The sequence below is a fragment of the Diabrotica undecimpunctata genome, chromosome 5 (assembly GCF_040954645.1).
Source record: "Diabrotica undecimpunctata isolate CICGRU chromosome 5, icDiaUnde3, whole genome shotgun sequence".
Taxonomy (NCBI): Eukaryota; Metazoa; Arthropoda; class Insecta; order Coleoptera; family Chrysomelidae; genus Diabrotica; species Diabrotica undecimpunctata.
In genome coordinates, this window is record NC_092807.1 from 141,372,379 (window position 1) to 141,386,380 (window position 14,002).

At 31.9% G+C, this 14,002-nt stretch overlaps 1 protein-coding gene across 2 annotated transcripts in view; it reads left to right on the forward strand.

Moving 5' to 3' along the window:
- Positions 1 to 498: 498 nt before the first annotated feature.
- Positions 499 to 14,002, forward strand: part of LOC140441894 (probable phospholipid-transporting ATPase IIB) — a 46,388-nt gene continuing 32,884 nt past the window's right edge. Inside the window, exons 1-8 of one of the 2 annotated variants that reach the window (XM_072532870.1) lie at positions 499 to 639; positions 734 to 971; positions 5,395 to 5,653; positions 7,240 to 7,389; positions 8,426 to 8,680; positions 11,490 to 11,592; positions 11,789 to 11,996; positions 12,908 to 13,130. In XM_072532870.1, coding sequence (XP_072388971.1) covers positions 826 to 971; positions 5,395 to 5,653; positions 7,240 to 7,389; positions 8,426 to 8,680; positions 11,490 to 11,592; positions 11,789 to 11,996; positions 12,908 to 13,130 — 1,344 coding nt within the window. In that variant the 5' untranslated portion in view covers positions 499 to 639; positions 734 to 825. Of the gene's footprint in view, positions 640 to 733; positions 972 to 1,431; positions 1,684 to 5,394; positions 5,654 to 7,239; positions 7,390 to 8,425; positions 8,681 to 11,489; positions 11,593 to 11,788; positions 11,997 to 12,907; positions 13,131 to 14,002 lie in introns of those variants that run through there. The other variant, XM_072532871.1, reaches the window with a different exon arrangement.

A 14,002-nucleotide genomic window follows, 5' to 3' on the forward strand; every position in this document is an offset into this window, starting at 1 on the left:
TTCGTTACAGTACCAATGAAATGAAAATACAAAAGAATGTTCAGAACATCGAATAATAAGTACCATTAATGAGCCAGCCATCTGCATGCTAATTTCCAGTGTTTTTTGTAGAAGCTACCTTCAGTTTTTTTTTCGTCTGCAATCTTCCGTTTAAAGAAAGTTCTAATGTACTCTTATATATTTATTCCACATTTGTTTTGCAAATAGCGTTTTTAATTACTTTTTCAGTGATTAATGATTAAGATGAGGTTCAATAAGTAAATGGACCAATCCATTTAAAATGGATAGCTTATAAATGTGTCATGAGATGGGTTATATTCAAGCAAATTAATATTCAGTATATTACGTGAAAAAAAAAATAAACTTGGAATTTGTTTCGTTGAAAAGTTTTGGATTTCCCATATTCTTGTTACATATTTTTAAATTTATAATTTATAGGCGTCCGCCTATGACTCGACGCGTATTTTCCTTACTTTTGAAACACTTCCACAAAATTCTTCTACTTCCGTAATTTCTGTCCTTGCTCTGTTGCTCTATTCACAGTAGTGAGAACTGAAAATTGTCAACTGATATCTGCCAAAAATTTTAAGGAAATACTGGAAATAGGAATATGTGGTTATGTTTAATTCATCCTTAAAGGTAAAATGTAGTAAAATTTGATTTATGAGTTATAAATAATAAAAACAATCGGTAGCAACGTACTCGTGAATTTATCATTATTTTCTTTGCTTAGTTGTCAACCTAACCTCCTTAAGGTGTTTTAATGTAAGTAATGATTTGTTTCATTTCTTATTGAAATGACGTAAGATAAACATTTGATTTGTTATGGAATATCCTTTGCAAGACTTCGATTGTGACCAAGAAACCACGTTCTTATTACCAAATTCTTCGAGTAATGGATATGAAATGGATGTACAAGTAAGAAACCGAAATCCTAAACGACGTCGTAGGATAGGAAATATTTTGTGTGGGTAAGTAAATAAGCATTAATTCCAATAACCTTGGTAAAGTAACAAATAGAGTGGGAATGAATAAACTTAATAAATAATAATATAGCATAGTGATTTTGAATTTACCACCGTTTTAATTGTTCAAATAACTTCCTTCTCTGCAGTGTTATCATAATTCCCACTCTTAGAAAGTAGTTTTGATCACTATTTTTATCAATAATAAAATATATTTTTATGTGTTGTTTTAACGTTTTCATCTCGGCACGGAGTTTTAAAATTCTCATTATTTACTGTTTTTAATATAATAGTCAAATTATTTATTGCTCTTTACCATGGGATACAAATTATCGAAATTATTTTTCTCCTTTGTTTTGATAGATGAATCATATGTAATATGTGACTAACTTCACTGAATTTATTAATGTTAAAAGGAGATAAAGCATGGGATATGTTACCTATTAGAAAAAGATGAACAATTCTCAGCTGTCAGTGTCAATTCCTTGATTAATGGGAGGCAGTAATTTTTCAATAATTTGATTATTTGTTTTTTGTTAAATATGTAATGTTAGATTAGGCGTAAAATAGTGTTAATAGTGGTCAAACTAAAACTTAATAGACATTATTTTTAACAAATAACAGTGATGGATAACATGGAATCTCAGAGTAATATACTGAAAACATCAAAGGAAGATATTCCATTGATAAGCAGATCCCGTGTAGATTCTAATTGGGGGTATGCTGTTATCTCTTTAGATATTTATTAACTTTATATTTTATATGTTTTATTTACTGCTAACCATGCAACTGTTGTTCTAGCACGACACGTTATAATTGTATGTATAAAATAATACTTATACATATTTTAGTTAATTAATAATTTAGTTAGTGTGGCATATATGTAATTTAACATTTCCTTTTCTCAAATAGTCAAAAATTGCAGAGCCCTAGACATAGGTTAGTTTATAAAGTTTAGTTGTTTTAAGAATATTTGTGTACTGTTTATTATTACAGTTAACAGCACAAGAGATATGCAAAACTTTACTAACTTACATTAGTGTCATAGTCATTTTGCATATCCTTTAAAACCTACATTTATGATTACCATATACTTAGCCCATTGAGATTTTTAGTTTACATGTTAAATGTTTAAAATAAAAAAGTTTAGATGTTTAGTTTAGATTTATATTTAGGTCTTAGTACAAAAATGGATACAAGTAAAACTATTCCTAATGAAATTTCTGTACTAGTGTAGAGAAAGGGCAGGATCACTATGAACCTGAAATGTAGATCAATGGATTCTGCTTCAGTTACTTATTATTGTATAATGAGTTTTATTGGGTTCTCAAAGTTTATTTTTTCAGCATTTTCCATTTAAAATATGTCTAATAATTCCATTATATCAATGTCTATGCCCATACGCTCTCTGATTTCAGTATTCCTTATTCTATCTCTTCTAGTGAATTGGCAACATCTTCTCCAATAATTCATTTTCCATTTAGCAAATAATTACTTAAATTTTCAATTAACAGTTGCTTGTAAAATTTGCAAAAAAAATTCCATTGTATAGAAATGAAATTTCCAAAAACATTGTAAGAAGTGTTTTAATGTTTTTTTCTGTCGTTGCACATTCCAACTGGGTTCAGAAGATTGCAAATATTTTGCAAAATATTGCTGCATTTCCAATTCCATATTCTAAAGTACATTCATTTAGCAAATTCCCATCTGTAAATATGAGCATATGTTGATATTCGCCGTCTCATTCGTCAAGAGGCTATTAAATATAATTTATTACCTTAAGTACAGTAAGATAGTAGCAACAGAGATGGAATGCCTGCGAAGATGCTGCAGAGTAACAAGAATGGATAGGAGAAGTAATGACGAAATAAAGCAAAGAACATCAATAGAAACAGACATACTAACATATATAGAACAAAAAAGACTAAAGTGGTATGGACATGTAAGAAGAACTAGCGACAGCAGATGGATAAAGAAAATAACCGAATGGAGCCCCATAGGAAGGAGGAAAAGAGGATGACCCCGAAAATCCTGGAGGAACGAAGTAGACGACGCCATGAGTAAGAGAGGACTAAACGATGGAGAATGGAACAACAGAGAGAGATGGAAACGGTTGAGCGAGGGAAGGCAGTGAATACTGTAGAATCCCTAAAATATATAAATATATTACCTTAAGCCAGACAGATTCTCATGTTACAGATCCAAACTTGCCAGCATTTTAAATTCAAATTGTATCGTGTTGATTTTTAAGTTAATATATTGTGTTATATTTATGTTATAGTTATTGTTAAGTTATTTACTGGTCGTGTTATTTTTTAGAGTTTAGTATAATTGTGATATAATGATTAAATTTCAAATAATTCTTACACTAACAGTTTCAAAAGTAAATATTTTTAAAAATCATATGATACACATCAGTATGACCCTGTTTGGCTTTCACGTGCTTCTATTGACAATTGGGAATTTGTAAAATGAATATGGTTTATAAATTATATACTTGTTGAAAAATAAACAAGTTTTCAAACCCACTTTGAAATATTGACATTGGTTAAGAATTATTTAAGTATTTAAGTTTTATCTGTGCTAAAAGTTACTAGACAACCCTTTTTCTAATCCTATGTTATTAAATCTTATTTGACAGTAGGAATTAAATTAAATCCTTGAATCAGTCACAAGTTTGTTAATTTAAACAGATAAAATGTTTTTCCCAAAAAAATATATTTAACAAGGATTAGTTTTCTTCATCTAAGACATCTATAAAATAAGAAAACAATTTTTATGACAATTAATACATTCTAAAACGCGGATAATTTTTTTGAAACATCCACATTGAAAATATGAGTCACTTGATACAATTATGGTACTGTGGTGTAGAGATGCATTGTCTATACATCAACAAATTGACCTTTTCTTTCATTTAACTTTGAAAGGTTTGAATTAATTTAATGGGGACAAAAAATTATCTTCTATGTGGAATTTGTCAATACAAAAATTAAAAAATCTGATATATTTTTTTAAATTATTTATGAAAAATGAGTTTTTGAGGAAAATTAATCACTTTAAGTTAGGCATAACTAACAAACCCCTTAATTTTACAAAAAAAAAGTATTTACAGAACATTTACTTAGCAAATGCTGATATTATTGTGTGTGGGAGGAGAATTATATTGAGTAAGACTCTATGCAGGACTGACTGGATGAGGAAGTTTTAATCTCTGACACAACATCTCAATAGGTAATAAGGAAAGACCTAAGAATGTATAGGATAACAGAACAGGTGTCTGGTACATATGAAACATCCTTGAAGAAAATGTTTTACCTATAAAATGTCTTTTTCCATCTGTGATATTGCAGAATTGCAATATCACAGATGGTAAAAGATATGATATTGATCATCTGAAAAGAAATGCATAAGCAAGAAACTCAGATCTAAACTCAATTGCACAATTGAAACTCGTTACACAGGAAGAGTGGAACAAAATTCCACAATAATTAATCAAAGATCTTTTCCTCAGCTTCCATAAGGACTACAGGCTATCAGTAGAACTAGAGAAGAAAATAATAAGTATTAAAGGGTTATTAGTAACACTTATTAATTAATTATTCACTCTAGTGAATAGTTTTAAGCAATCACAACTGTTTTAAAGAAATAATAATAAAAAATTTAAATAATAATAATAATGCTTGAAAATAATCTATGCAATATTTTTATCTGCAGATATATTATTGAAAATGAATTTCCACCAAGTAATTCCATAAATAGTGAAATATTAATGGGTATTATCAATATCATCAGGACAACTGAATTATCATTATTCAAATATAATAATAATTTGAAGTGAAAATTAACAGACCTGATTTAGTTTCATATGAGTCACTGAAAAACCTGGATAACCCTCAAACTAATTAAAATTATGTTAGTAAACTATTTTAATGATGCAAACTTCTTTTAGAGGTTAATTTATGAAGAAAAAAAAATTATAAAAGATTGGTTAAATCTGTTCAAAAATGACTGCTCGTCTGTTGACAGTGGCTTGCATTCTTGTTAACCTTTTAGCACAACAATATCAGAAAGGATTGTATGTATGATACTTGTGATTTGACTGTCTGTGACAGTCGTTGACTGCACACAAACTGGAAAGCTATATTGTAATATTTCGAAAACTTGTATTTAGATAATCCTTACCTAAAATTTGGAAATGACTTGTGCCAAATTCGTTCCAAAATTGCTCAGAGCAGAATAGGAAGGATTCGCTTAGAAGTTGCTTCAAACCACTTAGACATGTTTGCTAAACATATACCTATCTATTGTATTTTTATTTTTATTTGTGTGTATCAAATTTTGAAGTCAAATATATAAAATTCATATTCATACTTATGTTGTAAAATTTCTTCTACTTTTCACAGATTAATATAGTTTGTTGTTTTAGATGTTGGTGCTCATTTTTTGCAAAATGTTGTGCACCGAGGGAGTTAAGATCTCGCACTTTATTACTGGGAAAACCCACCCCTGGTCAATTTCCTGCAAATGCAATCAGGAATCAAAAATACAATATTATAACCTTCTTACCCCTTGTCCTTTACCAACAGTTCAAATTCTTCCTCAACCTTTATTTTTTGATAATGGCAACCAGTCAATTTGTGCCTGATATTCGTATAGGATATTTATATACATATTGGGGACCATTGGTAAGTATCATTATATCTGAAAATATAAAGGAGGTTAATTTTCAATATTTTGAACATATTTTTAAGTTATTTTTTGAAAAATTAAATTTATTTTTAACATTAGTGTATTATAGTATATTTCAAGAAAATTTTCTGAAATTTTGGTACAAAGATATTAAAAATTGAGCCAATGACAGCTAATTTTGTAAGATGAAAAAAGTCACTGAGCAGTGTAGAATGCAAACACTCCTGACCATGGAGGTGCGCGAAGGCGGCGTCAAAATTTACTTAAAGGCAGAAAGGTTCTATCATCATCATTGGTGCTACAGCCCTATAAGAGCTTCGACCTTCCCAAGTCTATTACGCCAGTCAGTTTTCTATCCATTGCCAACTGTTGCCAGTTTGCTGCACCTATTTTTCTACCATCCTCATCTACACCATTCCTCCATCTGAGTTTTGGCCTACCGCTACTTCTACTTCCCACAGGTTGTGACATAAGGATTCTTCTAGGAGGGTTGTTCTGCTGTGATCTTGCCAGATGTCCTGCCCATCTTAGTCTTCCTATTTTTATAAGAGATACTACGTCTTTATCACCAAATATATGTTTATATCTGTGATATATCTCGTAGTTGTACCCCCTTCTCCAAACACCATTTCACAGATGCCACCAGATATTCTTCTCAGGATCCTTCGTTCAAATATAAGCAGGAGGTTTTCATCTGCCTTGGAAACGGTCCATGTCTCCGATCCATATGTCAACACTGGTTGTATAAGGGTTTTGTATATGGTTATTTTTATTTTTTGGCTTAAGTTTCTGCTTCTCATATGCCATAGAAAGGTTCTATTGTAAACCAAATTTCATCTACTGTGCTGTGGTCAGGTGTGTTTGCACTATCTCTACATCGCAACTTATAACTGGATCATCTATTGCCAAAAAACCAAAAAGATTTGGCCTAATGAAGTTTGTTCTCCGTGGATTGTTACACACTCTTGTCCTTGTAATTTACTGATCACTTTAAATTGAGTTTTTTTTCGTATTCAGAGATTCTTTTCTTCTTTCTTTACTATGTTCTGTTGCTTGCAGTCTTCATTTGCTTGTCTTCATTTACTAGTTGCTGTAGATCTTTACATTTACTAGTTGCTATATAATCACTGTATCTTAAATTATTGATAGGTTTTTTGTTCACTTTTATGCCGATTGTTTGTCTTTCTCCAAGCGTTTCTTGGATAAATTCTTCGGAATAATATGAAATAAGATGGGTGGTAATATGAATCCTTGTCTGACATCTCTCCTTGTTTCTATTTCATCCTAAAGCTCATTCCTTTCCTTAATTACGGCTGTTTGATTATAGGTAAATTCGGTAATGATTCTAGTGCCATTAGTGTATCCAAATTCTTTCGGAGTAATTGTGAGATATCAGTGTATCATTTTATTGAATATTTTGTTATAGTTTAAAAAGTAGACATAGAGTTGTTGATTTTTAATTATGTCTAATTATTCACAGTGTGTGCTTTTCTTTTGACTTTTATATTAAGCATATATACCAATATAAATAATTGTTCATCTTAAATTTATAAATAAAATTCATAAATATTTTTAATTCCAGTGTTTTGTTCTTTTGGTTACAATTTCAAGAGAAGCTATAGACGACTTAAGACGACATAAAAGAGATCAAGAAGTCAACAATCAGAAATGTAGAAGATTACTAAATGATCCCAATAAACCATACGAGACAGTTGCAGCCTATAAACTAAAAGTAAGTTATACAAACTTTCATATTAAGTGTAATATACTTGGAATATAACTGTTAACAGCTTTTCATTAATAATTTTAATTAATTTCCAATTAGTTAACATAAATATGGATTTGAACTTGAAAGTGTAGTAATACTAGATTTTCTAATAATTACAATAGTTATATTTGGTTATTTTGACTCCAAAGGAAATTAACAGAACAAATAAAGATACTTAAAGAGTTTGTCAAATTTGCATACTTTCTGCATTGTATTAAGTTTACTACAGTCTGATGAACCCTTTTTGGCCGATTTGCTATTGAAAATCACTGAAGTAAGATGAAACTGTCATCTAAATACTATTTGCTACAATATTAAATATAAGGTTTTTATGTACATATGCGCACATATACACTAAATTATGTACAAATGCGCACATATAATCTGTGTTAGTAAATAAGCAACAACAAAAAATACAAGCAGGAATTGGAAACATTCATTGACTCTTCAAACTCTTCATCCAGGGCCGTAACCAACTTACATTTATTTACAAATAAAGAATTAGACAAATAATACTAAATACTAATCCTTTTTTTTTAATATCAATTTTCATGTTTTACAGGGAGGTAATATTACATAAGGATAAACATGAAAACAAATTTTAAACACATTCAAGCTGACTCATTCAATACAAGTTAAATTTTCCTCTTAGTCCTTTTTAAAAAGTTCCAAAATGAAATTATTAGTTAGATAAACTAGTTGTAACACTAATAATTGGAAAAACTTCTACTTTCATGCTTATTAATATCTTTTCCTAATATCACGTTTTGGCATTGATCTAAATTCAAATCGAACACATGTAAAATCGACTTCAATGTGTATCTTTAAAAACTCTGTGTGTCATATGTCACAATGCCATCTCAGGGTATTTCTGGACCTTGAATTACTTTTAAGAATGTGTTTTTCGATTCATTTATATTTTATAAGTTCGGAAATTAATCTTCTGTGTTACTTGCAAATGTTCTAGTGTGTATTACAATAGTAATAAAAAATATTTCAGGTTGGTGATCTTATCATTGTTGATAAAGATGAAAGAGTTCCAGCAGATCTAGTACTACTACGAACTTCAGAAAGTAGTGGTGAAGTCTTTGTGAGAACGGATCAACTGGATGGAGAAACAGATTGGAAATTGAGATTGGCCGTTCCGGTCACTCAGAAATTAGCTTCAGATCGTCAATTATTTGAAATAAATGCAAGTATCTATGCTGAGAAACCACAGAAAGATATACATTCATTTATCGGAACATTCAGTAGGGTGAGTATCTTTTTTTTTAATAATTCATTATCATCGTCATCATTCTGGTTTTACAACCCTGCGTGGGTCCTAGCCTCCACAAGAATTTCTCTCCAGTCGTCCCTATCCATCGCCTTCCTCCGCAATTTTAATTAAGTTCGAATAAATATCAAGATTAAAGATCCATCACATCATCAGTTTATATTATGATTTTATACTATCAGTAAATTTATGTAGTTTAATTAACATAAGATTTACATCACACGAGATCAACAAGGTTCAATTGGTTTGAAAATACATAAGAAATTATTTTGGTCAGTGGCGTTCCTCATAAAATTATTTAAAGATCTGAAGTTTTTTTTTTTATTTTTTATAATCTTATTTTGTGGATACAGATTTTCTCTCCCCAATTTCCATATTTTTCTGCCATAAGTTAATTCATCTTTTAAGTTCCTTGCAATCATTGCTTTTGATATCATCACGCTATCTTCACCGTGGGCGTCTTCTCTTTATTTTCTCAGGAGGAATCCATTCCAACTTCGGCTTGTTCAGGAGCTATTTGACTGATGGTGAATGGATATAACCTATTTTTATGCAGTTTAACTATTATTTAGGCCATCCAATAAAGTCTTCCGGAGATGGGCAATCCTACTGTTGTTTGACGTCCGGAATGCTTTCAACACACTAAAATGGAAAGAGGTGATGAAGGCTTTACGAAGGAGGTGTCCGAGGTCCGATTCATCTTATTGCCAACTATGAAGGCTACTCCGAACTCTTTGCTTCCACCAAGTTTTCTGCTATATAGTATTGTATGTGCATTTTTGTCTTTTATTTCGTTCCCTAACCATTTAGTTTATTGTATTGCTGCTAGTTCTATTTATTGTATTATTAGTATTTTTGGAGCTCGTTGAGTAGCGTTGGTGCTCCTGGTTTATTTAATATCAAGACGTTTCATGTACCTAGTGTTTCTTTGATATATGATACAGGCATAATTCCCCAAAAATGGTTAGTGTCAACTTTTATAAATCTTCCAAAAAAACCCAATGCGAGAAAGTGCGAAGACTATAGAATTATAAGCCTTATGAGCCATTTACTTAAAACATTTCTAAAGGTCATTCACAAAAGAATATATACAAAATGTGAGGAACAACAACTAACAAGAACACAATTCGGATTTCGTGATGCTCTGGGAACACGGGAGGCTCTTTTGCTGTACAGTTGCTATTTCAGAGATGCAGGGATGTGAATTGTGACATATACGTATGCTTTATAGATTACCAGAAGGCATTTGACAGAGTAAAACATGACAAATTAATGGCTCTAATGCAAGAAATTGGAATTGACAACAAAGATCTTAGAATTATCAGAAACATTTACTACAATCAAACGGCCAAAATCAAAATAGAAGACCAGTTAACTGATAAAATTGCAATAGAACGTGGAGTACGACAGGGCTGTATTTTGTCTACATTGTTGTTCAATATTTATTCTGAATGGGTATTTAAGGAAGCTTTAGACGGTTGTGCGAAAGGAATACTAATAAACGGTGAATGGTTGAATAACATTAGATATGCAGATGACACTATAGTTTTTGCCGACAATCTGAATGACTTACAGATATTAACAAATCGCATAACAGAAGTCAGCAACAGATACAGACTAGCTCTTAACATAAAGAAAACCAAATTTATGACAATTAGTAAAAAACCAATACTAAACGCTCAACTTACAATCAACCAACAGAATATCGAAAGAGTCGAGCAATATACATATCTAGGCACCAATTTAAATAGCCAATGGGACCACTCAACAGAAATTAAACAGCGAATAATAAAAGCAAAAGCAGCATTCGTTAGAATGAGAACCATTTTCAACAGTCGAGACATATCATTAAAAACAAAATGCCGTCTATTGAACTGCTACATATTCACGGTTCTGCTCTACGGAATGGAAGCGTGGACACTGACTGTTGCATCTATGAATCGGCTCGAAGCTTTCGAAATGTGGTGTTATAGGCGCATCTTACGTATATCCTGGGTTGACAGAGTTACTAATGTGGAGGTCCTGCGTAGAGTGGGGAAAGAATGTGAAATTCTCATGACCATCAAAACTAAAAAGTTGGAATATCTAGGACATGTAATGAGAAATCAAGAACGTTACGGCCTTCTCCAGCTGATTCTCCAAGGGAAGGTAAATGGTAAGAGAAGACCGGGAAGAAGACGCATTTCCTGGCTTCAAAATTTACGAAAGTGGTATAACACGACTACCACTGAACTGTTCAGCGCTGCAATAAACAAAGTAAAGATAGCCGTGATGATCGCCAACATCCGGAACGGATAGGCACTTTAAGAAGAAGAAGAAGTGTTTCTTTACATAATTCGTCGTCGATAAGACCGATCTATCCGAGACTTATTTAAAGGTTTGGAGGTTTTGTATTTTCTACAGTAACCACACTTTCTGGAGAACCACAATTTTTTTGTCAAGGTTAGGTTAGGTTAGGTTCTGGAACCATATCGGCTATTTCCTTAGCCGATATGGTTCCAGTTTTTAAACGCCAGAAACTCGCCTTTCATCCCTTCTTATCTGCTATATAACGCACACCCATTGTACAGTATGCTCCCAGTGGTTACATGACAAAGGTCTTTGGGGAGTGAGGTGAGGGTATGATTTGTTGGCAGAAGCTGATACCATTTCTTGAACCCCCGACTCTTTCGTCGGAAACAGTGGATATTACACGGAATTACACGGAAGATAGATCATTTACCAATTTCAAACTACCAAAACCAGTTTCATATACTTCTAATAATTATTTTTATAACTGTTTTTTCAGCTTGATTCTCTCAATGGCGATGAAAGCTTAGATCTAAACAACACCTTATGGACAAACTGTGTTATTGCTTCAGGACAAGCTACAGGAGTCGTCATTTATACAGGTACGTATATAAATGGATTATTTTGTAGGAAATGCGTTTTAATTTAATAATGAAATATTATTAGGAGTTAGTTCTTCTCATTTTATTTCGTAATTATCATAATAAAGAAAAAAATTTGGCAGCATACCAGTACAAAAAAGAATTCTCATAGAATATTAAATATTTTATAATCACAGGTTGAATAAATCTTTTTTAGGGCCCGAAACAAGATCTGTAATGAATAATTCCGCACCCAGATCTAAAGTTGGGCTATTGGATATCGAAGTTAATACCATTACTAAACTACTATTTGCAGCAGTCATTGGTCTTGCTTTGATTATGATGGCTTTGAAAGGATTTAGCGGTCCATGGTACAGATACATGTTCAGATTCATATTATTGTTTTCATACATCATTCCAATTAGGTAAGTTTATAATTATTTTAATATTAACTTTCTAATATTAAAGGAACTCAAAAATTTTAGTTTTTACTAAAATAATCACATACCAAATGTATGTATTTACAAATTAATATTTAGATGACCATCAAAGAAAAAAAGTTTAGTTTAAATAATCAGCATACGTAGTTTCACACAAACTTATCCAAATATCTATATAACTTCCAACGGAATGTCTAGTGCAAAAAGTCTGTAATTTTTTATTGTTATTGATTGATATTTCTATAGCCAGATGTACGGATTTCATTTACTCTCGGTGTGGCACAATTTTCTTCCAGACAGTCTCCTCATTATCTTCGATATTTTGGCTGTTGACGATAATATTTTGTAGAGAAGTTTCGTTAGTAGACTCCTCACCTCACACGTTGCGAGATAATCGTCAACAGCAGAATATTGTTTAAGTTCTTCATTTTCTATAGGTAGTCTTTTATTCAGAGCTTTCGCCCAGATAGACAGCGGCACATGGTCATCATCATCAACGTTTTCGGCAGCTACTGGGAAACTGAGACTGTCTTGAACAAATCCAGCGTATTTTTAGTAGTTGAAAATCGTCTTTGACTTAAGCTTGTTTCAGGCGTCGTAAATTATTAGAATAGCATCCAGTTTTGTGATCTTCGGATGCTTGGGACTGGTGTCTACATTTGCGTCAAGATTGAGTACAATTTTTAGAGTGAAAATGAAATAAGGAATGCATTTGACGTTCTCAGAACTACTCTTAGGAAAGTGTACCTGATCAAATCTTCATGTGTTTGACTAAATGTGAAAATTTTGTTTAACAAAAATAATTTTTAAAAGTAATATTTAAAAAAGTAAATTAATATGAACTATTTCATTCATGAACATTTTATAATAAACTTGAACTTTTTACTTTCTTTTAGTTTGAGAGTGAATTTGGACATGGGAAAATCGTTTTACTCATGGGCTATAGGAAAGGATCCTGCTATGAAAGGAACTGCAGTACGTTGCACCACAATTCCAGAAGAGTTGGGTAGAATCTCTTATCTTCTTTCCGATAAAACTGGTACCCTAACACAAAATTCTATGATTCTAAAAAGGCTACATATGGGAACCGTCAGTTTTGCAACTGACAGCTTCGATGAGGTAATAACAAAGTTAAATACACTATTTACAGATTAGAATGTTTTAAAAACAAAACGATATTGCACTCGGGGGATTGCACGATCGTTATCGTTATCGTAATCGTTATCCCCTCTCCTTTTTTAATACATCACACGCTCTAATCGGACCAATAACAACGGAGATATGATGTAATGCCCTTTTGGCAATGCCGCCATGCTTGTTTTTCCGTCATTCCGTTTTTTCGAGACCTTAAACGTTACGATCCGTCCAGCCGTTCTCGAGCTATGCGATTTTACTACCAATTTGCGTAGCGGTGATGGTTGTAAAAATCTGTCGCTTATTCAATGCTTTTTCTCTATTCAAATGTGCACACCGTCGCTAAAGAAGTTTTGACTTCAATAATATACTAAACGCAAGTTACCATGCAAAACAGGCGAAACGATTGGAAGCTCAGCATTTATTAAGTGGGGTTATCTGCAAAGTGTTAGTTACTGCCTAAGTGTTTGTATTATTTACTATTTAGACAGGCTTTCGCCCGCCACTTTTTCATTACCACTACTACTTACCTTATACCGCAAAAATACAACGCGAGACTTCAACATAAGTATTCTACAAAAGTAGATATATTTGTGCTTTGGAGATTTCTTAATTAAACGGTTTTAGCTTAGCAAGCAAACTTGCAAAATGTTTCACTGTTGTAAAAATCCACTATTTGGAAGAGCGATTTCATCGTTTAAACGCCGAATATCCTCAAATTTAAATGTACGCAGCGGCCCTCGAAAACTACCCGTTTAATTTGCGTTTTCTCATCAGAAGTCACAGAATGTATAATTAGTACATTTATATGTACTAATTATTTAAATAGTAAGTAGTAGAGTAGTAGTAGAGTAAAT